The sequence below is a fragment of the Dermacentor andersoni genome, chromosome 6 (genome assembly GCF_023375885.2).
Source record: "Dermacentor andersoni chromosome 6, qqDerAnde1_hic_scaffold, whole genome shotgun sequence".
Taxonomy (NCBI): Eukaryota; Metazoa; Arthropoda; class Arachnida; order Ixodida; family Ixodidae; genus Dermacentor; species Dermacentor andersoni.
Genome location: NC_092819.1, coordinates 46,251,367 through 46,276,479, shown reverse-complemented (window position 1 = coordinate 46,276,479; position 25,113 = coordinate 46,251,367). Strand labels below are relative to the sequence as shown.

Here is a 25,113-nt window from a genome sequence, read left to right as displayed (position 1 = left end):
GGTATTAGAATATCACATGAAGTAAGCCTTGCAGTTTCATGGGCAGTACAAATTGCAGTAAGCTTCTCTTACAAACTAAACATGCCTGGTGTCACGTGGCCAAGGAAAGACGCAAACTAAGTTCACTAGTGGCCACGATTCTGACGCGACAAGTGCCGGCAGTGGGGGGTATGTCCGCTCGACTCAAAGAGAGCGTTCCATGCTGCCACTCCTTTCACCATTTCACTGTGCCACATTTCCGAAACTCAGCGGATCATGCGACTACCAACACTGGGTGCATGGGAAGGCGCTGCGCCACTAAGGCACCCGCCTTCTCGGCTCGCCCTTATTGTTGCCCTCATACCTTAAGCAGATCATGCGACTTCTAACACACAATACAAGGCCGCACATGTGCTGTGAAACCCCAAACAGTATGGATGCACCAACAGCATGAACATGTCTGGAGCATCCTTACAAATGATATCACAGTGAAGTTGTAGATATTGACGGCCTGTAATGGCAAAGCTGGTGGAGCCACCAGCAAAATTTTCAGTGTAACCCTACCTTTACAGAGTGTTGTGCACGCAGAAGCTTTAATATTAGTGCCGGTTCTTGCGGCACTAATTACTTTGCTCTAAGCAAATCACTGCATGAAAACTATTTAAATTATTAAGAGGACACCATGGACATTACCCTAGAGCTTACACTTTTCCTTTTTTTCTTTGCAATAAAATGAAAGTTGAAAGCGACAACCTTTAAAAATTATTTTCAAGACCATGGTTCACAGTACCAGGTCTCAAGGAAGACTCCACAAACCCTTTTTTACCCAATTTTGCAGCACTCCTTTCATTTACAAATAGCTTATCTGTGAACACTGGATACTGGAAGCTGTTTGTATACCATATTTTTAGGGTTTCCTTGGACTGCTATAGGCAATTTCCATTTTAGCTACCAATGTATACCGGTTTGCAAAGGAAATGAAATGAACATGCTTCCACAAAACAACACACAAGCCAGTCTTGCTGAATAAATTTATTGTTTTTACCATTTTTAGAATGTACAGTGTTGCAAACAAACTTTGCAAGATGACTGCTGAAGCAGACCGCCACTCACAGTTGCATGACACAACCAAGTAGCACAATCCATGGCACATGCTGACACACGTAATGCTTGCACAAACCAATTCTTTATGCCTTTCCAGTGGCGTTTTTTTTCAGCAGGCATACAGGATTACTCAGAATTGCTCCAACAGCACTGTTGCAAAAGCTCTTGTCAATATTTGTGGCATCACCAAGCTGTTGCAACAGTGCTCTTTAAAAGAAACACTTGGGTACTCCACTTTGCCCGCTGAAAAGTACTAATACCACGACATTTCCAAATCGCTCAATTCTACTCCTGCCAGCCTGCTTCGAGCAAAACATATTTTAACAAAGAGGTTCCACAAGATATACGAAACAAGAATGGAAATGATTTTGACAGTACACACTTAAAAAAAGAGACTTTGTAAAAAAATAAAATCACCAGGTGAACTGCGGGTTCTCTCAATAGAGATCTCAATGCTTCCGAGAGAAAAACACATTACGAAATTATCATTTCATGCAAACTGATTCTTGTCTGCGTGTGTAAATGTGGACTTTCCACTAAAACAACAGCAAGATGAAGTGGGCCTGAAGGCTCCACACGAGCGACTAAAAACCTACAGCTTGCCAGTACTGGCAGTATGGCGCTGAATTGCGCTAAAGAAATCACCACACGTTGACTTGCCACCATTAAAACCCAAACGATAGCATCTCAGTATGGCAATGGAGTACATACTACTCTCCTTGACACACTCAAACTTTCTTGGCCGCCTCCCTTCCAGAATAAATGGATAAAAAGCAGTACATAACTTGCACGTTCTTAATTTAGTGGTGGCCTGAAATCGGGTATCCAGGCCTAATTGCCACTGAAAACCTCAGCAGAAAATGTCATTACAGACCAGAACCACTGAAAACATTCTACCACGAGACCGGTACAGGGCATCTAAACAAAGATGAAACTCCCATACACTACTTAGGCAAGAAATGCAAGATGATCCAAGCCTGAAACGACAGCAACCCTACAAGTCACCGTTATCCAGTGTAGTTGTCACTCACCACACTAATGAACCAGGCACAACTGTTCCCAACTACATAAAGTCCAGCAGCAACCATTATTAGTGTATTTTTTTACTGTACACAATCTATGCAAAATTTAAGAGTGTCCATCTGTCATGGATCATTAGTGTCATATAAGTCTTGGCCGCAGATAAGAATGCAACAGTACGTACACTGGATCTGTGGAGCCACTACGTGAATTTCATTAGGTTGCCCTTCGGTCCACACTAAACGTGCAGGCATGCACGTTATTGCAAGGCAATAGAACCCTTTTTGATAGTTAATTTGTGCCTCTGGTGGCAAACGCATTCACAAAGTGATACAGCACATGCCAAATGTGTCGTGCCTGGTCGATGGCGACCTTGGACGTGTACATGTGACTACTTGCCTAATCTGAACATTTACCATGTCTACAGGAAATAAACACATGTACACATGGGGGGGGGGGGAGGGGGAGGGGTAATAAAGAAAAGACAACCTGTTCTCGCGCCGGACAAGGCTGCAAGCAACTGGCCCACGATTGTAAAAGCTAGTGCCGAGATTCTGCAGCTGAAGACTTCTGCTCCATGAGCTGGGCTGTTGAAACATCAAAGTACTCCACTGCCATTTCAATCACCTTAGGACATGATTCGAGAACCAGCACCCAACTAAATGTGGGTTGCACATCATTCATAACAAAATCCCGCACAACTGCTACAAATCTTAAAAATTAAAAAAATAAAGAAAGAAACAGAGATGAGATGATATCGCCTGCTTTTAAAGGGCTGGGGGGAGAGGAGGGGGGAAGGAAAATAAAATGGCAAAGATGAGCGATGGTGAAGAAATTGGATAATGACCACTTTTTCCAGTTAAGCTGGGAAAAGAAAGTGGGAGACAAAATGTGGGAGACTTCCGTCATGTGATCAGGGAAGACGGGCTGTCTGTTGCCATTGTGTTCTTTCGATTGCTCTTGGCCTTGGCTGCAATCTGTTTCTGCAGTGTCAGCAGCTTGTTCTGAAATAAGTGCACACAAACTGACACTTGAGCATCGCCAGCAAAAAGGGGATTGAACGTGTTTGAACTACTCCACTACTGCCACACGTGGAAGCACTGTATATGTTACAGAGTTTCCTACCAAAATTTCTAGAGGGGACACTCTGCCGCTGCAATTGTGCAGCTACCATGGGAATGATGGTTAGTACGCGGGTTTGTCTAATCTTGGCGCTTGTGACTTCAGATGTTTTTGGCACCACTCATTGCATTTTATCTTTCTACATTCCCAAGACATCATTTTTCAACACATGAATGCAATAAGTGTGCACGCATAGTCACTGTGAATTGTTGCATATATAACACAATAATTTGTAAAAGATAACCAATTTATGAAAACACATGGCCATACAATGCCAGAAGGACAATGTTTAGGCAGACCCATGCACATCATCATTCCATTGCTGGTTGAACCGTCATACTTGCAACTTCCATAGCGCGCATCCTAGACACTAGCCCTCTAGTAATTTTACATAGGAAACTCAATACAGTAAAACCTTGTTAGTATGTAGTTGGCAGGGAACGTGGATCAGGTATGCACTAACCGATGCACTAATTAACCCACAATGGCAGACGATCAGCTACAGACTTACCAGCCATAAAAACATGCTAATTCTCACTCAAACACGCACAGGCAAATTTTACTTGCAAGCATGCAATACAATATCTGACTTTCACTTGCCGCCCCTTTCACTCCGCAGTGTGCGGAAATAACTGCAAACAAGAGTTCAGTTCAAAACCACTTTGCCCTAAAAGGCCCTGCTTCCATTAAAGCATGGGAGAGTGCAATTCTTAAACTGAAACTTGTGAAACCAGCTCCCAGTATTACATTACATTATTACAGTTCATTACTAGAATAGAAAATGAAAGTCAAAATTTCACATCGGAACCACAGGAGTACGCTATTGTGATGTCACAAATTCATTTTCTTGTTTTTGCAGGATTGCAGCTTGGAATAGGTTCTTTATAATCTCGCTAGCTTTAGTTTTGGTGCTTCTAGAACAGAATTCAATCCATATTTACCAGTAAAATTTTAACTAGGCCCGAGCACTGATAAAATCCCCGACATCAGGGCAAGCCAGCGCAGGAGCTAGTAAGCAGCGTCATGAACAGTCTTGCATTTAAGTGTGGTTTTCACCGTATAAAGCCTCTTCTCAAGGTAAGAGTGGCTTTCTCGGTATTGCAGAACAAAAGCTCATTAATAAACTCAAATTATTTTTCTCTTTGGTGTCCCTTATGGCCCCTTGAAGTATCTTTCACCCTTGCAGAAAGTCAAGGTGTACAAGGTTATAAAGGAAGAGTACAAACAAAACACCTTCAATTCACAACACACACCTTAATTCAGCATATAAAAAATTATGCCAATTATGACTGCATGTTCCACTTAAACTGGGCAAAAAAAAGAGGAATAGAAAAGATTAAATTTTTTTTTCTAATTTAGATAACAGCTGCGAATCTACTAGTGTTCCTGGAGAGCTCAAAATCACCTGCTGCCCAAGCAATCTTTACTCTTTTCTTATTCACATCTGTTTTGCCTGTCGCTACGACGAATATGAAAAGCAAGAAGCGGGTACTTATCCGGGGAGTCTTTGTAAAATGTTTTTTCATACCGGATGCAACTATGACGTTCAACAGCAGGATGTGCAGTCATACAAAGTGTTTTAGCAACAACAGTTAGTTATCAAATGTTCACCAAGGAAACAAATACCGATAAGCTCAATGTGAGAAATTATTTATAGAAAAATACCTGTGAAACTAAAAAAAAAATATGTATATTCACTGGGAGGTGGGGGATGAATTTTTAGGTGGGAACAAACTGAAAACAGCAAGGCCAAAGTTTGGAAAAATAAAAACCGAAAGCACAACTCTAGGATGCCTTATGGTAAGCCTTCATAAAGCTAAACCTTGAAGCACAAGCAAATGAATTCCAGAGAACAGATTTTTTTATCAACAAAAGGTGCAAATGCTCCAGGAAGACAAATAAGGTGCGTAACAGCTTTTTCTTTTTTTTGTGCCAATGAATAGACCACATGTCATGCTTAGATGGAGATTGGTAATGGCACTTTATTTACAGTTGCAAGCTGCTCGACTAGGATAGTCGCAAAAAGCAAAACGCGCCAACAAAGAGTTCCCACCGTGAGGTCTTGGACCACTTCCGAGTGCTTCTTCTGCTCTGCCTGCAGCTTTGATCGATGATTGCGTTCATCCGAAGACATGTGAGCCTTGAGCTCTGCAATCTGAAACCAAGAAACGTGAGTGTTTGGCCCAAAAGAACATTAGGCAGCTTCACCCAAGCAGTGAAGCATTGAAAGTAATAGCAAGGAACAGTATAACTTCATTAACCCTTTCAGGGTGGATTTTTTTAAACTGCAGATTTAAATCTTCAGAGGGACCTATTTTGAAAAAAATGTACCGTAATATTTCTAGGGTGATCGTAAAGTGAGAAAAAGATATTTTGCGTTGGTATATATATATATATATGTACTGTTTATTCATGAATAACAATAAAAAGAAATAAACTTATAGGAATGAAAAATTTGATGCATCGTTATACACACAGTTGATGGCCTAGAAAATGCGCGTATGAGAATAATTTGCAAGTCTCAAATGTTCCTGCTTTTACACTAATATTTTTGTCCGTAACGTAATCGAACTGCATAGGTGAGCGCACTTAAGAAAACTGTATGGTTGTGCGCACATCAGAAAAGCAAAATGTGTGACAAACTTCCAGTAGTCTTCATCTTGCCGCCAACCAGAGGCAATTAGTTTTTGCAAGTCTCCAAAAGAAGAAAGGAAACACATGCACGGCGGCATCCTTCGTATGCGCACCCCTATGAGCAATAAACGAGCGAGTAACAGGCAGTCGCTCTTTGAGCGATTAGTAACGAGATAGCCATGAGTTTTGCAAGCGCAAGAAGCCGAAACCAGCCGTGGAACAAAACACAAACTAACCACCGCTTGCACGCGCGCCAATGTGCGAGCGGTAGTATATAGATGTGCCGGAGCAAACGAACTAGATCTAAAACAAACCATGCAACGAAAAGCGAAAGAGGGAGGTGTGAGAAAAATTCCCACACAGTGGCAGCACATGCCAGGAAAGAAAAAGTTAGGAAACTGGCGCGCTTTTTAAACGTACAGATGATGCCGTAAATATATGGCATCAAACATTTTGGACTCGTTCGCGGCGCCGTATATTTAAGTCATTGACCCTGAAAGGGTTAATTCAACCCTTGTTAATTTGGAGAATACGGACTTGTCCTTTTGTCCAGGCAGGCATAAGCATTGTTAAATGCTGATCGAACTCTTGTCAATTAAGACGTATTTGGCTGCACGCCAGTCAATATGAACAATGCAAAGCATCGCGAATTTGTGACTCAAAAGAGCATAAGTGGCACTAGCACCCTATTTAAACAAAGCGGCAAAGTCCACATCCCGGTCATCAGCGGAAATCGTACAGAAACTACAGAAACACTAAACGCTTATGTCTATTTGTGTGTTTTTGCATTCACGCCGCACGTGGCACCACGATGGCCACACACGCTTTCAGAACTGCGTAGCCGCCATCATTGATCGTGTTGATAACAGCACAGTTGCGGCAAACAGCAGTTTTGTCTGGCTCAGCGCACGTGTTGGCTGCGTGCCTTTAGAACTGCAGGGTTTCCATTCATGATGGCAACCATGCAAAACCATGACTGTACTGATAACGACCATGGTTTCATCCACAGCAGTTGCAGAGAGCAGTGGTTCCATTTTGCATTGGTCCAACACACGTGCAATGCCATAAATGTGGCTGAAGCTGTCAAGGATGATTCTACCATGGCCCACATGCTGGCATGTGGCTACATCGGCTACATGGCCCACGACTACATCGTGATTGACGGACAATCAGTTGCTGACCGGCCTACTGGCGAAAGAATAACCGGGTTGTCCACGCAGCAGAAAGCAAGTCTGCTCAGATGCAGACCTTGGTCTTGTGCCATGGTGAAACTGGCTGCACTGTGAAGGAATTCGCAAGTTTCTCGCCTCCGAAAGTGCTAATCAGTCACAAGATGACAAGAACTGCTGCTTCTGCGAAATAAAAGCAAGAGTTACGAATTTATTCAGTAAGGGCCTGTTTACGCTCGAGCCGCCCATCACTGCAAGCCGCACCGCACGCTTGCGGCTGCGCCAAAAATTGCACGTATCCAGCACTTGTGCACAAATTACCGCTTACACTGTGTGCACATTATAATGCGATTGCTTTGCACTAAAATTTCGTAAATGACACCCACATTACACTTCTGTGGGTACCGCCATTCTTGCTTACAAAAACAACCAAGTGCCGGGAGCGATCGCTTGCACAGGAAACACATAAGGGCTGCCATCTTGTTTGATGATCGCCCTTTCGAAGTGGCCTGCAGGTTGCTACCGACATGTGACAACAGTTTTTGCACACCTAGCGCAGTGCTTATTGTGCGCCTCGGTGAGCACAATGCATCAAAGACGAGGAAACCCACATCCCACCGATGTGGAATATGGCCGTGATTAAGCGATTGTTTGGGAACATGCATCCCTTGCTTCAAGAGCGCTGTTTCAGAGCCACCAGATAGGCATGGCGTGTGGATTCGGCACCGGACATAGATTTGCGCTAAGGGGGCGTTAATCTCGATCGAATGCCTTCGGGTATACGAAACACAATCACTTTCGTGTTCGGCACCGGACGCATCAGTGTCTATGGGCGACAGCGGGCGCTGGAGAAATGCTACTGCTTGCGTGGAGCACTACAACTCTGCGTCCGGTACCGAGTCATGCAAAATCTCGCAATAGTGATTGAGAATACCGCCCCACAGCAGTGCTGCCACTGATGATCAACGCATGCACCACACTATGTACTGTCAGCAATGCGGTTGTTGGCAATGCGGCAAAGCTTGCCAAAGTAGGCTAATGGAATTTGGAAAGTAAAGGTTCGTTCCTCGACGCATTACCTATGCGTGCCGTCTCATTTTGCAACAACGAAGTTCTTGCGAAAGCACATTTTTTTCGCGTTCCTGGCCGGTTTCGTTAACGCTATGTTCAACTGCACTTGTCTGCGCAGCAGTCTACTCGTAGTATGATCCCAGCAATAGAGCGTTTTAGCAATGTTTTAGTGTGTCCGCAATCTTCTTGTCGTTCGTGGTTTGCTGGGTTACTGGTGAAGCGTACAGCATGAACAACGCTGGTAGCAATATCTGGTGACGCAGTATCTAACCAGAGAGCACGCAAAACTAACACAGTCGAACCCACTTAAAACAATATCCAAGTGCCGCAAAAATTCCATTGTGTTGTAACTGGGTTGCATGAAAAAATCAAAATAGGGGATGGTAAAGCTGTTGTCAGAAAACTATAATGGCAGGGTGGCCAGCGCCCCTCCCCACCACCTTCCTCGAACCGGCTGCCAATTGTGTCCAATTGGTTCCTGGGTGCTCCTCCAATAACATGTAACAAGCCGCAACTGTTGGCGTTAATGAATGGCACTGCTAAACCAACTGCAAAGAGGGCTCACGGGTTGCAAGCGATATGCGAACTCCGCCGAGCCATCGCTTGGGTGGCCCCAAATGAGCCCATTTAAAAAAATGCGAGACGGTTGCCGCGGCAACCTGACAGCTTGAGAAATCCAGAACAAACACTGTGGCGAGATCGCCACCAGCATCTCACCACGTACTTCTCAGTGGCTTGCATAAAAAAACCCTATGTCCGTCAGCATTACGCCTTACGCGAAACTTGCGGACATTCTTCTCCAAGGCATTCAGGTGCTCCATGTAGCACGGCAGTCGGTGCCTCGCGAAAACGAAGCACTGGAGGAACTGCATCATCTGCAGGGCCTCGTGTGAGGAAAACGTTGAGGCAGCCTGCCCTACCACATCATTGCTACTGTTATCGCCGCCGCTATCCGATGCAAGCACATTCGCGACGATTGCCTCATCAGTTAGAAGCACTTAGTTTCAAAATTTATAGCCGTGCCCTTTCTTTTCACTGGCAACGATGTGCACTTTCGATGATCAGGGGGTGGATCAGCCATCTTCCATTTCGGTGGCAAGCAAATGAGGCTGAGAAAACACGTAGCCAGGAACTATTTCCACACAACCAACAAAGACGAACGCGAGTGATTAAGCTGTTTGGAGAACTGCCAAAGCTGGTTCTTTATTCTATGGACTGTGCCGAATGAGGAGCCAGAGAGCAATCTGGGAGCAGCGCAGTTGGCACAGTTCATTCGTGTTTCAGAGGGTGGCGTGGCGTACAGCTATGGGCACAGCCCATTTGTGTTCAAAGGGATGGAAGGGTGAGGAGAAAGAGGCGCGCGGAGAAGGCTGGAAAGTGAGTGCACGGCGGCTGTTGGGGCCATCGTTGAGCGGCTCGAATTTCTCGTTTTCATTTTTTCTTTTGAAAAATTTCACATTTCACTACCTTTTGGCACGGACACCGAGCAGCCAGACTTCATCGCAGTAACCGATAATGCGGCATCGGGGCATTGTAGTAAGCGAGTTATTTCACCATGGAAAACATGCAAAAGTTGACAGTGCAGCAGCTTGTTATAACCGATATATTGTTAAAACCGGTATCATTATAAATGGGTTTGACTGTACTGCAACTTCACCGGTCTGTTTAGCAGCACATGGTGTGCAGTGCCATTGGTAGTGCACTGCATGCGTTTAGTAGGCGACAATCCAAACGTTCCCTGCTGTAGGCAGCGCGATGTAGCCATACATGATGTTTCGCTTCGGCGGCATCCGGCATCACCAATCAGCTCGATTTCGTTCTGGTTTCCCATCGCTCTCTTAAAACACGACGCAATAGGAAAACAACATAACACCTCTCGGGCTGCTGGAGCACCACCAGCTCGATGCGCGTCGGCGTTTCATGCTGCGACGATCCGTGCGACATTTCGCATTACCTAGATGTCAATAAGAGTAGAGTCTGTCAAATTTTTTTTTACTTCGGATGTTGTTTTCTCTCACATTTTTTTTTTCAAAATACAGTCGAACCTCGATATATCGAACAGCGCGGTGATCGCAAAATAGTTCGATATAGCCAGAATTCGATATATAAAATCACGTAGAAAACGCGTCAGAAACTAGCACAAATCAATCAATGAACCAATCGTGGCGCAATAGATACTCACATGAAGCTTCAAACAAAGTATTTATTTTGTTTGCTGAAAGTACTGAAGCAGCGTAGCCTACTTCATATTGGCAACCGCGTGCTTGACCACGGCGTCCTCAACATAGTCCAAACGGTTACGCTCGAGTCGCCCATCGCCGCAAGCCGCACTGCACGCTTGCGGTCGCGCGAAAAATTGCACGTATCCAGCACTTGTGCACAAATTACCGTTTACACTGTGTGCACAGTGTATACCTTACATATCGTAAACCGAAATTTGTGCACAAGTGTTTGATACGTGCAATATTTCGCGCAACTGCATGCGTGCGGCTTGCGGCGATGGGCGGCTCGAGCAAACTCCGCCACTGTTCCGGTGCTGTCGTCACCGCCAACGAAGTCCTCAATGCACATGCTGTGTGGCTCAGCACCGACAAAGCGCTCCAACTGGCTCCACGGCCGCCTCGATCACGCGCGCACGGCGGGGGCGAGCCCCGCCGTGCGCGCGTAATCGAGGCGGCTTGCCCCGCCGTGCGCGCTTGATCGAGGCGGCCGTGCTGGCTCCAAGCCGCCGCGTGTGTACGCCGCCACGTTCAAATGGCGCCCTCGGCGCAACCGATGTGGGCAGCTGTCGTACGCAGCCGTCCGGAATAGGGTGCCTCGATGTCCTCCTCGCCCGCCGCTCCGGGCGAGGAGGACATCGAGGCACCCTGGTCCGGAAAGTCCGGAACGCCCATCGCGCCGCCGCTATCTTCGAGAGTGTTGCGGGAAAGCTCGCCTCCTGTCAACAGAGCGCACTTGGTCTGGGGCGGCGGAGTTCGATATATCCATTTTACATCCGGCCCCGTTCGAAATAAAAAATTAAAAATGCATGCGATTTTCCACGTGATAAAGAAAGTGTTCGATATACGCAATAATTCGATATATCCGTGTTCGATATATCGAGGTTTGACTGTATATGAACGAGGTTCTACTGTATATCGAGAAACTTCATGTTTGCTGGAATATTGCGCAGGTCCCTTGCACTGAAAATTTATCTTCTGGATTTTTTAGAAGCATTTCTGTGTGAAACAACTTTTATTCGCTAAGCTTAAGCTCACCGATACCAGCAAGAGGGGTGGGGTGGGGGAGGAGGGCGGTAATGATGATGGAAACAGAAGGAAACGGTGCCTAACCTGCTTGTCCTTGGCAAGCAGCTGCTGGTCCTTGAGGCTCAGCTGCTTCTGCAGGGAGGAGACCTGCTCACGCAACTGTGTCAACACCACTACGTGATCGCTGCTGTTCGGGTCCAACAAACCACTAGTCTCTGGCGTGCTCCTGTTGTTGACATGCAATGACAAAAAGGTGAATCAGACAATCTGCATGCAAGCTGAAGTACGTCCCATCTTAAAAACCACTCTGGACACAAGATACCATAGTTACTCGATTCTAACACATACCTGCTTGCCGCGACCTAAAAAACAAAGAAAAGTCCTTCACAGTACCGCGACGAGAACAGAGCACAGTGCGCCTAGATGCGTAGACTGTCTCCATCACAGATCGCTTTCAAGATAGGGGTCACACGGCCGCACTGTGCATAGCAGCCGCCAGAGTAGAAAGCTTCTCCTGTTTGCACCAGTCTCACATGCAAGTTTCGGGAACTCAGAACGCCCGTGATGCGACCCGATTTCCGCCCATCTCTGCACACGTGATCACTTTGCTTTTAATTGCGGCATTGTGACGAACTCGGCATGTTTTTGCAGCCGGCACTTCCATGCTGATAGAGCAAATGCACAAAACGGGAAGGCTAGGAAGAAGAATGGCGCATTAACCTAAGCCCACTTACTACAGCACATAGAAGAAGCTACGGCAGCTAGGCTCAAAGCGTGCGAGGAGGCCATTTTGAGATGCCAATGGTGATATGGTAACGCAGATTTACGGTCGTACTCGATCCTAACGTGCATGCAACTTTTGGACCCGTCGGAAAAAAAAAAAAAAAAAGTGCATGAGATTCGAGTAAACATAGTACATCAAAATGTGCTGCCAGGGCAGAGTAAGCTTACTTTAAACAGACATGGGACCATATATTTTAACAACACTCTTTATTCTTTTAGATCTTAGTCACACACTCTTGAGTCCTCAATCGTGTGCACTTTCTTTTTACAACACTGCGCACACGGTCCTTTCTTGTCAAGAGCACTACAGGATGCCAAGACGGGCATGATGTTCAGATAGGTAAGTAGCAATTAAAAAAAGAAAAAAAAAACCCCATCGTGCAAGGTGGACGACAGCTACTGTTTGGCAGCAAAATTATACCTTAAAGGTATACTAAAATTTTTAAGGGGCACCATGAGCAAATTTCAAAGCAGATTTTTGTCATGCACATCTTTTCATTTATGCCCTTTTTTCAGCACACATCTTCATAAGCTGGCATATGTCAACACTGTCTTGTCCCATACTTCCCATGCAACTTTGCATTGGCAATTCTCAGCCTTTTTTTAAATGCACAGTTGTCGATGCACTCAACATACGCAGACTTAAATTGCACCGTTCAAAGCTCTCATCGTAATTAAAAATCTTGGAACTATATTTTGGTTCATATAGCAGGTTACACTTAGGGCAGTGGATACATGAAAAAATGTCCACCGCAAAAGGATAGGGGTGACGTGTTGTGTATTATCTCATAACTCACCTTAGAGGGGTACTTCCATTGGCCAACTTAGCTGGGTCCAGCCGTGGCCTTTTGACACTACCGTGTTCACTGCCAACTCTGCAACATCAAATACAAAAGACGAAATGAAGCACAGCGCAAGTCTGTATGCCCACATCAACATTACACAGTATTTCGTGTACAGAAGTCCCAACCTTGTGTAAAGACAATAAAAGACCAATCACAAAACTCTTAAAGGGGCCCGAACGACTTTTTATCGAAGTGGAGAAAGGCATTTGAAGTGAAAATAGGCTATTTCAGAAATACTTTGCCACAAGCACTTCAATGTGTTCGTAGAAGCGGAGTCATTGGCAATCAAACACGGTCGCCGCTGTGCTACCGTTAATTCTTCAATGCCTTGCACTGCAAAGGCTATGGAGGAGTGGGGCGTGCCCACAACGCTGCGCTTTCTATATGTCGCCGTGCCGCACGATTCAAATCTAATTTTGTATGCTAACGTAGACGATACGACTTCAGATTTTGGTGCCTACGAGGCCGCTAACCGGAAGCCAAATGTGGTCCTCAGCCAGCGGCAGTGCGCTTAGCAAGTGGAATCGTGGTGGCACCCCGCGGCGGCTGTGGTATCTATGCTACGTAGTAGACCACTGCTACCAATAACAGCCGTGTAAGGGAATTTGCTTTACTACAAAATAAGGCGTCCAAAAGAGAATAGGGAGTAGGCTTCTGTTGAGAGTGTTTGAGAGAAAGACGACCTTGCACTCCGCTTGTGAGCTCCGCACACCAGGCACGACAGCAAAACTTGGCTGAGATGTTCACAGCAGCGTATGCGACACAGACGGTTATTTCACCAAGCCTGAGGGGTGGCTCTGGGCCCCTTGAAGTCACTGACAATTGAAGATTAGGTTCTGCGGCTTTCCGTGCGAAAACCACGATTTGATGTTGAGGCACGGCGTACTGTGGGACTTCGGATCACCGTATTTACTCGAATCTAGGCCAGCCCCAATTCTAAGCTGACCCCCGAATGTCTGAAGCCAGAAAGAATAAAAAAACTCACCTCGCATGTAGGCCGAACAAGAAAGTGAGGACAGCGTTCACAATATGAAAAGAGCATTCATTTAATATGAATATGTTGAGCTCACCCTACGTTCTCATCGGCACTAGCCTCGTCGCCATATCCCAGACTGCACGCACGCTTGCGGACGCGCGCAAGCTCGCGTCCACACGCCCATGCATGCACAGTCAGTACGGCACAACTCGTACGCATCGAAACATGAGGTGATCTCGGTGAACAGCTTCCCTCTGTTATCGTGAACTTATTTTCCTTATCACTGTCATCTCCTCGTTGTGGCACATGCAAAAAGCACCTCCCATTGTCCCTTCCAAAGACGGATGCTTTTCTCATCGCTGCTGAAGTCCTGCCTGGCTTGAGCGTTTGACGATGCCTCTGCGGCTAGCACGACTTTTCATTTGAAAGCGGCACTATAGTGGCATCGCCTGCTTGGTGTCATTACGATAACACCACGCCACATACCGATACAACGCAGGTCAAGATAGCAATGTCACTCGTGTACTTCAGTTGGCTACTGGCGTGGATAACAGCGACTGCAATACTGACTTTTCTTGATGACGCTAGCTATGCAACATACTTATCATATTAAATTACAACCTGGTGCGTTCTTTAAAATCCTTGAATGTAAGCTGACCCTAGAGTTTGGCATATGATTATTTGGGAAAAAAAGAAAAAAGAGAACTATCAGCCTAGGCTCGAATATAGTCGCCGACCGTTTATTCGGACCTCACGGGGACTGCGGAAATGTCCGAATAAACAGGTGTCCGAAAAAGCAGATTAAGAAAATAAAATGAGATCCTTTATTTCCACGCACTTATTTAGGCTCGGCAGTAGGCTTGAAGAAATCGTGAATGCACCGTTGCACGCCGTTCCTTTTACGTGCAATCAGATAAGCCTGAATCTCCGAGAGGGTCATACTTATTTATTTCGGATACTTTCCTGGCCCGAACACATTACAGAAAGGAGTGAAAGTGAAAAAAAAAAAAAAAAAACAGTACATAATTATACAATAATAGGTATTACAAAACGGCAGAAAATACAGCAGTCTTGAAATTGCCAACGTCAGAAATGGCAGCGATGGAGGGAGGAAGGTTGTTCCAGTCGGCGCTGGTTTTAGGAATAAAAGAACCATGACACATTTTTGTTCTAAAATATGGAACACCAACTTTAAAAGCATGTGATCGAAACGGGATGAAATGTATGAAGGGCGAGTAATAAGATTATCCTTTAATAGTGGGTTGTGGTGATACAGCCTATGGAAAAGACAGTCTAAAACATTTACGGCGCAATGAAAGCTCCGGTAATGTAAGTGTGTTTTTCATGGAAGTAATGCTGGCGTAACAGGAATAGTTAGATAAGATGAACCGTGCTGCGCGATTCTGGATGGATTCTAGTATGTTCTTCAGTGTGAGTTGATGGGGATCCCATACGGTGGATACACTCCTTGAGCCAACTCAATCGAGAGCACCATGCACCAACTCTGACCGGTGCATGGTTCGACTTGCTGAACGCCATTTTTGTTTTGAACGGAGCCTCCTTGCTCCCCCACGAAGTGGCGCTACTGCAAATCCCTGCTCATCATCGTTTCTGCCTGGTTCGATAGAGTGGTTCTACAGCAGTTCCGGTTTCAACTTAGTAAGCCATGTCAAGACAATCCAGCTGATTTGTTTCTTCGCGCACGACGCTGCGAGTAGGCCACGTTTTTCGTTTGTGCGACTGGTGTCGGCATGGTGGTGTTTGCTTTGTGTGCTGTGTCGAGGTTCCAGTGATCCAATGCGGCATATGGAAACATTGTGTCAAGTGTCTAATGGCGCCGACAGTGCCTGCGCCGACAGCGCTGGGGAATGCCGGCAAGCGGGTGCCGGAAGGCCTAAGATTTATCACCTTCCGATGAGCTCCCTACCGACGTGGAAAATGTTCGGCCGAGACCTGCGCAGTGGTTGGTTGCATAGCGATTCCAGACATCGTCTCATTTGACAGTTTCCCAGGTGCTGACACTGTTGTACTGACATGCGCAGAACTCGACGACGGTGAGATCATTCGTCAGGTTTCTGCTGCACTGCTGGACAATGACCGAGTCGGAAGATGACGCACCATGTGCTATGCTTCCATGGCATGTGGAGCATGTACAAGCAGTGACTGTGCTTTCAGCCGCCTATAGTGACCGTATGACCCTCTCCGAGATTCAGGCTTATCTGATTGCACGTAAACGGAACAGTGGGCAACGGCGCCTTCACGATTTTTTTCAAGCCTATGCCGAGCCCGAATAAGTGCGTGGAAATAAAGGATTTCATTTTTTTTCCCTTAATCTGCTTTTTCGGACACCTGTTTGTTTGGACATTTTCGCAGTCTCCGTGAGGTCTGAATAAACGGTCGGCGACTGTATACAGTATAGTCCTTTGACTGTAACTAGCTTCTAGTACCACAAAATGCTGTTCCCACTCACTTGTGGTTCGAGAGTGACGATGAAGAATGGGAGTGCTTCCGGTGGTGGTGATGGTTCTGTCCTGCGGAGGAAGCCGTGTTGGTACTTCCAGCAGCAGAGCCTGATGACGACCGGTGGTGATGGTGGCCGTGGTGGTGATGGCCATGGTGGTGGTGGCTGTGGTGCGATGTCAAGGTGGCCTTGCCCAGTGCCGTATGCCGCATGGGGTCATTGTGTTTGGTCTTGGCCACGGCCCTCTTGTATGACAACGTGCACAGCCAACAGAGCAGCTTGCCCTCAACCTGCACACAGGCCCATTCACAATCAACTCAGCTAAGGGTACACATTTGGGCTAGTCAGTCAATCACCATAAATTTATAGCAAGAATGAGGACAAACACTAGAAACAAGGACTGCACCTACTTCCAGCTGGTTGCTTTCAACACACGTGAAAGAACACTTGCTTACCAAGAAAAAAAAAACATTAAGTTGTGGGGTTTTAGATGCCAAAGCCATGATCACATCATGAGGTACACCGTAGCTGAGAACACTGGATTAAGTTCGACCACCTGGGGTTTCTTAGCATGCGGCCCAATACACAGTACACAAGCATTTTTGCATTGGCAGGTGCAGACTGAGCAGGTGAAAACTGAATGCACAGAAGCAAAATAGCAACGACCCAATGCTAAATGCAATTAATGCATTCTACCCTTGCGGAAGTGATCTGCAATCTACACAATACTAATTTATGGACAATGGTCTAGAACTTCTTGTTAGCTGCTTCCTTATGATTCTCATTGTTCACCACAAATAATCAGTGTGAAATAAGTACGCTTCCCAAAAATCTCACATTACCTTTGTCTCGTGCCAACCAAATCTGACCTTACATACAGACCATTTCAAGGTTTGTAAATGGGGACCTCGGCAAGCTTCCAGTTTTCCAAAACAGAAATAAAGTGGACGAGAAAGACAATGGCAAGCCGCAGTTGTGTGGAAAAACCGAATCCCGCAGATTTACAGGAGTCTTGCTCTGCTGGTAATCACAAATATGAAAATCAATTTTGCCATACAACACACGGAAAACTAGAAGTATCTAGGCATGATATCTAGGCATGAGGCATGATAAAGAGTATCTTTTATTTAAAAACGGGGTGTCTCCTATGTTGAGCTAACTTGAAAACATGCCCTTACTCAGCATAACAGATTAAGACTGAAGTTTCTTGAAGGCCACACCCTCACAGTGCGAAGGCATGTGCAAAATTGTCAATACAGTCGCCGACTGATTTTCCGGACTCCAAAAATTTGGACATGCCCGATTATTCGGTCAGCTTCACGGCACCACCATTCTCCCCATAGACCATAATGTATATCTGCAAAAAATTCGGACACCTTGCAACCTCTCATCTGATTTTTCGGACACTCCTTGAGCCAACTCGATCGAGAGCACCATGCATCAACTCTGGCCGGTGCATGGTTCGACTTGCTGAACGCCATTTTTGTTTTGAACGGAGCCTCCTTGCTGCCCCACGAAGTGGCGCTACTGGAAATCCCCGCTCATCATCATCGTTTCTGCCTGGTTCAATAGAGTGGCTCTACAGCAGTTCCGGATAAAGGATTTCATTTTATTTTTTTTAATCTGCTTTTTCGGACACCTGTTTATTCGGACATTTCCGCAGTTCCCGTAAGGTCCAAATAAACGGTCGGCGACTGTACATAAAAAATTTCTAGACATTGCTTTTCCAACAAACTGTCTGCTGCCCTCGACTCTGGGTTGTAGTGATACAAAGAGCTACCACACGACACACCCAAGCAAGACACAGCTTCACGGGAACATTAAGATTTGAGGTGATCTAACAGCGGTTCAACAAAAGACTCCTCAGGAGACTGAAGCTATTTTTTTGACAAGGGGAATTGGCTTTGTCAGGTGGAAGGGCTAGGCTATATGGCCCTTGGGGTGTGCGAATGTTCGAAATGTCGTCGCTATTCAACTTGTACTCTATTTGAGAATTCACCACTGGAAAATGTCAAATACAATCGAACCCACTTGCAACGATTTATCAGTCACATAACGACCACATTTCAATGCACTTACACAATTTTCTGACCGTGCCTATGGAAACTGCGTCCAGATACAATAAAACATATTCAAAAGCACCATACTGTTAACACGAACACTTCAAACTAGCTCGAGGTAAAGGGAAGGCACATGTGAAGTTTCAAAGCACGGAAGCATGCCTGAACTGGGCGCAGGGCAGCACGCCCCCTGCTGCGGACCAACCACAACGAAGATACGACCAACGAGATGAACAAGTGCCACTTGTAGTTTTATCGCTTCTTTTAAGGAGTCTAAGTTTTAAGAAGTCGCTTGCTTTCAACCATGCTAGGGTATCCATGCTTTCAAGGCATGTCTCCAGTGTGCATCAGGGCGAGGCAGTAAAGTGGTGGCAGTGGCCTCCGAGATAGCTGGCCGTGTACACCAGTGCCATCTCGGAGGTTACAACGGTGACACTTGCTTTTGCATTCTTCGAGCGGCACTATGTGCACTACGCCTATTTCGACAATTTGGACCGACGTCCACTCCCATGCTGCTATCTTATCGTTACTGTCTATATTTACGCTGTCAGAGTTGGTGTGAATGCGACATGCGCCACTGCCATGCAGGTTTGCAGAGTCGGCAGTTACTATGCAGTTGTCAAGAAATTGCGGTTTACGTTGGCATCCTACCTTTGGAACTTCGTACTTTTTCGGCTTAAGCGACATAGAAAACATTAACTTTGCAGTTATCGGTGTGTGTGTGGCTGATGCTGCAGCTGTAACGACAAGACCTTTGCAAAATTCTGGCACGCTGTAGTACCGTATAGTGCGAAATATAGGTCAAGGTGTTTTCCAAAAAATATTACTAAAAGGTCACCCCTCGACTTATATACCAGCCCTTGGCACAACACGAATAGTCGTCTGGCAACATGTGAGAGCGCAGACCTTTCGGCATCCGCATCGTTATCGCCTCCTTGGTGACCGACGTGGCCCAACGTTAACACGGCCTACGCAGTTGGACCAACGGCATCTTCCCTTTTTGTGCACTGATCATTCTTGGCGTTGCTAATTTCCCAACAACCCACAAAATGAGCACGAGTACTCGACGTCAGTTCACTGCGGCGTTTAAAAGGAAAGTCATCGAATATGCTGAAATGCATGGGAACATGTCTGCCCAGCGGCAATTCAGCGTCTCGGAAAAAAGCATCTAGTACTGGCGAATGCAGAAAGTCAAGCTGTCTGCCTGCAACGCGCGGAAGACGTCCTTTCGCGGGCGCCGCGCGGTGCACCCGGAGCTCGAAGACAAGGTGGCGGATTTCGTCCGCGAGCATCGTGCCAGATCTTTGCCAGTGACAGCGGAACTCATCCGCATCAAAGCTATTGAGATCACCCGAGAATCCGGACTGCCCAAGGAACAATTCAAGGGCTCCATTTATTGGGTTCGTCGCTTCATGCGACGCAAGGGATTCGCACTTGGACGGCGCACATCAATCTGCCAGAAGCTGCCAGAGGCATACGAGGACAAACTGGTCGAATTCCAGCGCTATGTTATCTGTCCCCAGCAGCAGCATGGCTACATGTTGGGACAGATTGGCAACGCGGATGAAACGCCGGTGTGGTTCGACATTTTGTCGCCCACCACAGTGTGCGAACACGGCGCAAAAGAAGTCAAGCTTCTTTCTACGGGGAACAAGCATTCGCGCTTCACGGTGATGCTCGCGTGTACTGCAGACGGCAGAAAGCTGCCCCCATACATAATCTTCAAGAGGAAGACGCTGCCGAAAGAGGCTTTCCCGCGAGATGTTGTCGTTCACGTGAATGAAAAGGGCTGGCTATGTGGACGAGGCCCTCATGCTCAATTGGATTAAGACCGTCTGGAATCGGCGACCCGGCGCACTCCTGCGGTGTCCGAGCATGCTCATCTTGGATGCCTTTCGCGGGCACTTGATTGCAGGTGTGAAACAGGCACTCCGCGCCGGAAGGATGGAACTCGCAGTCATTCTGGGAGGCATGACCTCAACACTTCAGCCACTGGACATCGTGCTCAACAAGCCCTTTAAAGACCGTGTCCATGAACAATATAATTAGTGGATGGCCGGCGACAACTCGATGACCCCAACCGGCTGGCTGCGCAGGCCGCCTCTTGCCACTGTGGCCACATGGGTGTCGCAGGCTTGGCGCTCACTGCCCGACGATATGGTGGTGCGGGCATTCAAGAAGTGTTGCATTAGCAACTCCTTCGACGGCACCGAGGATGACATGTGGGACGCAGCCAGCGAAAAGCAGTCGTCTTCGGACGAGAGTTCAGACAGCTCAGACGAATGAGCAGGTGGCGAGTCTGGCGGCACCACTAAATAAAACAAAGTTTCGTGCCTTATAATTTTTATGTTGACTTCTTTGCGTCAATGTAAGGGGGTCAACCTATATTCCGCCTCGACCTATATTCTGCATTATACGGTAGTTTGCATTTCCAAATGACTAAAGTACTTCATTATTGCATGCTGGATCGACTCGTGCCTCGTTGATAGTAAAACATACTACAAGCTCTCGAGGAAAGAATGGTGGCGGCTGAACTTTTGAAGTGGCAAGTGATCAGAATCTGCTGGGTGCCGTATTGGAAGAGCTGTGATGTCACATTTCCTCCTTTAGATGATGTTTTGAATAGAAACTTACAGTAAGACGTGGGAAAATAGTGGGAACAAAAATGAAGATAATGAAAATCCAATTTGCGGAGCAAAGTGGTGTTGTAATTGCCATGTTGGCTTCAGTGTAATTTTCGCACGTATTGAACGGCGAGCTCACATATAACAAACTGCTGATAAAATGACCACTTTCCACTGAACTATCAAGTTCATTCTAAATGTGTTCCACTGTACTCCTTACAATATTCTAACATAAGGAATAACAACATAAAGCAGTTGTTTCTCATTTACAATTTCCTCAGTTGATTGGATGCCCTCTATTGAGAACGGCACTACATGCATGTACTATACCAAATAATGAAAATAAGCCTACTTTTTTAACAAATAGACTCCACGCAAACTTGCACTTCGCTTTGCTCAGAAACTTATAAAATATTCGATGATTGAAGATAATTTTTCTCCAATATTCGTATTTATTTGATCCAGAAGTTTCACTGTTCAAGGACCCCTACTTGGCACCTATTATTAGAGGAACCCTGAAACGATCGTGACAATTTTGCACAAATGTATTGAGTCGTTAGGGTAGTTCCTTCTGACCATTCAGTGACACACCCAAGTGCTCCGTGTAAAGCCAGGTTGTTTACCAAGTTGACATTTCCAACTTCCCAGAGTATTTCAGGTTTGCCCTGAGCGCCTTTGCAAATTCTCTTTGCAGGAGATAGAACTTTGTTTTATGTCAAGACGGGCTTTTGCCCTGAGCGCCTTTGCAAATTCTCTTTGCAGGAGATAGAACTTTGTGTTATGTCAAGACGGGCTGACACCATGTTGCCCGATGCTGTCACTCTAGTAAGCATGTTGAAAAAAAAAAAAAAAAAAAAGACAATCTAGTTTGAATATTAAGGAGTAATATCAAATTTATTCAAAAAGAAATGAAATGAAGGTGTTAGGAAAATGCACAGCGAATAAAATATATTTGAAAAAAAAAAAGAAGTGCTACCTATTCCAATCCGAGTCGAACATTTTCAAATACGAATGAAAAGGAGATGCATACAGAGGTAAATATTTTCGAATATGAGCTATTTCTATCAACTGATGGCAAGCTCATTGGTATATGAGGCTTGAACTTGGTCACAACTAAGATTCTCTCTCAGCAGCTGGAAAGTCAACCTCAACTGTCATGCCATACTCTCAGCCCGTATACAACATATCAGTGTTGGGTTTCACTGCTTCCAAGAGTTTATTTTGGTTTGGATGAGACACACCTGCATCTCGGCATGAGCCAACACATGTTTTTGAGCTCAAGCTCCCTTAAAGAGGCAGCGGTGTGCTTTGTATCGGTCCTTTCTGTTCTTGTCCTCTCTCCGCCATGCATTCGAACCACGGACCATTTGAACTATCCTCTTGGTCAGTTGTACAGTCAACATCTGATTTTTCGGACTCCCTAGGAGTCCGAAAACGCCAGAAAAATTGGGCAGTCTGAACCCATAAGGGCTCGAACTGCCACAAGCACGTCCAAAAAGAGGCCTGCCAGTACACTTATTAGGCATGTCGGTGCTTGTACTGTGACAGGTGTACAGGCGTACTGTGAAAGGTGCGTAAAATTAAGCAATACATAGTGTGTCCCGTGACAATTGCTCCTTCGCACGCTTGCTAAGCTTCACGCAATAAGTTGTGTATGCTTCACCGCGTACCATCGCTTTATTGAGGCAAAGCTAACTTTTGGAAATGGGCATTACACAACGCGCTATGCCTTCCAAGCTTCAAAGCCAATCGCGTGGCTTACAAAGGCAGAGTCGGTGCCATTGCTGATAGCGGCAAATTCTTTAAATGAAAAACACCGCACTGCATGGCAAGAAGCTTAGTAGCGAACATAGAAGCAGCTAGGCCTAGCGTTGCCGCAGTGGTGGCTACGGCCGACAGCGGATCTGCGTGCAAAAGCGCCGGTGGCTTTGATTGATGCCATTTTAGACCTGCAGTCAGGGCAAAAAGTCCGAAATATCGGATGGCGAAGTATTCTTGCGTCCTAAATTTCAGATATTGCTATTATACATTGACTCTACGGGGTACGTGGTGGTGACACGAAGCCGTGTGAATTATCGGGCATGTCCGAAAAATCCAGAGTCTGGAAAATCGGTCGTTAACTGTACTCTGGCAACTGCTCAAGCCGATGACACAGCGTCAATGACGATTAGTTGCGATTCCTCTGTTACTTGAGCCAACACTGGCATGACTCTCGCTCCCTTTCAATAAAATAAATACTGATTCTCCCTGATAGAAGCACAAGTTCTCCGAGTTTGCCCCGTGTATTTCCAGACTATTCAAATTCCCTGAGAATTCTCAGTTTTCCCGGTTGGTAGACACCCTGAAAGCGTGAAATTTATTGCAAGGTTTTAAATATGTACATCGCTACCGACTGCAGCAGTGCCGCTCCCCTGAGTTTTCAGCATGTTGTCCATCTGACGTCAGTAGGGTGAGCTATCCAATTGGCTACCCAGGGCACGTCATTGATAACTTTTCCAACTTTATGGTGAACAAATGTTGTTCATAATAGCTGTGATAATGGTTAATTTATTTCCATAAAGAAAGGTAACAGAAAGACAATACACAATGCCAATTTATCCCAACACTGAGGCACTTCCGGCACACAGCAAGCGTTGCCTGCTTGTGTTACAATGTCCTCCATGTTGAAATGAGCTGTGCTGTCAGCGGACTCAAATCTTTTTTTTTTGTAAGCACCATGGTTCGTCACCGTTGCGTTGTGGGCTGCAAATGCAGCGTCGATATCTGATCAGCACAAAGATCTACGCATTTGCAGCCGTCACTTCATGCTGGAGGATTACTACCACAATAGAGTTTAGCATGTCCAGCATTCGGGCAAATGAAAGCACAACAAGTGGATTGGGAATTTTACGGGATGAGCGGAAACGCCAACATGAACGTCCTGCACGGTGCAGCCACCTGGTAGCAGAGCGCGCAACCAAGTGTATTCCACTTTGGTGCTGGTGTAAATTTTCAGCAGCAGCATAATGTTGAAGACGTTCTCTTTTTAGATGTTTAATGTGTTTTACACTTGGTTCCAGAAAAATTAGCCCTGTGTTTGGTTCCCTAAGATCTGCGCCACCAGGTGGCTGGACTGTGCAGGCCTATCAGGATGCTCAAAGGCTCAAGTACATCTACGCTAAAGCTCCTTCAATACAACGGTAGTACCGTATTTACTTGAATGTAGGCTGCACAGTTAAGTGAGGACGACGTTCACAAAACGAAAACAGCCTTTACTGAATATAAACATGCAGAGTTCATTCCCCATGGCTACCTTCCGTGTCGCTGTCATCTCCTTGTTAAGGCCGGCGCACGCATAAAGCGTCTCCCGTTGGCCCCTCCAAGGACAGACATTTTTCTCATCGATGCCGAAGTCCTGCCTAGCTTGAACGTTTGATAATGCTTATGCGGCTAACACAACTTTTCATTTGAAAGCGGTAGCATAGTGGCATCGACTGTTTGGTACCATCACAATAATGCCACACTGCACGCCGATACCGACACGGGTCAAAACGGCGACTTCGCTCGTGTACTTCAGTTGGCTAATGGCACGGCTAGTAGCGGCTGTGATGCTGACTTCTAGATGGCACTAGCTATGCACAATATTTATCAATTTCAATTAAAAAGTGGGGAGTTCTTTTTTTAAATTCTCGAATCTAAGCTGATCCTACAGCTTGGTGTATGATTATTTGAAAAAAACTATCAGCCTATATTCAAATAAATTCGGTAGTATTGAGGGGATTGAGTTTGACTCTGCCCATCTGTCAAAACGCCCAGCTAGCCTGTGGGTACCTCAATACTAGGCACTCGTGACGCTGCGACAGAACGCTTGCAACACATGCTACTTGGATAGCTCTTGCTGGCAACCGACAGCCAGGCAGCTAGCAGAGAGGCTGAAGTAGACAAGACGCCATATCATGACGCAGAGCCAGTGAAGGCGGAGCTTAGCCCAGACTACAGTGGAACCCCGTTCATACGTTTTTCACCGGACCGGGGAAA

At 46.0% G+C, this 25,113-nt stretch overlaps 1 protein-coding gene across 1 annotated transcript in view; it reads right to left on the bottom strand.

Moving 5' to 3' along the window:
* Positions 1-996: 996 nt before the first annotated feature.
* The window catches only part of LOC126522019 (Na(+)/dicarboxylate cotransporter 3), a 58,099-nt gene continuing 33,982 nt past the window's right edge, over positions 997-25,113 (bottom strand). The window contains exons 15-19 of the mRNA XM_050170792.2: positions 16,422-16,702; positions 12,928-13,005; positions 11,432-11,573; positions 5,279-5,380; positions 997-3,107 (exon numbers count right to left, since the gene is read on the bottom strand). Coding sequence (XP_050026749.2) covers positions 3,009-3,107; positions 5,279-5,380; positions 11,432-11,573; positions 12,928-13,005; positions 16,422-16,702 — 702 coding nt within the window. The 3' untranslated portion in view covers positions 997-3,008. The remainder of the gene's footprint in view (positions 3,108-5,278; positions 5,381-11,431; positions 11,574-12,927; positions 13,006-16,421; positions 16,703-25,113) is intronic.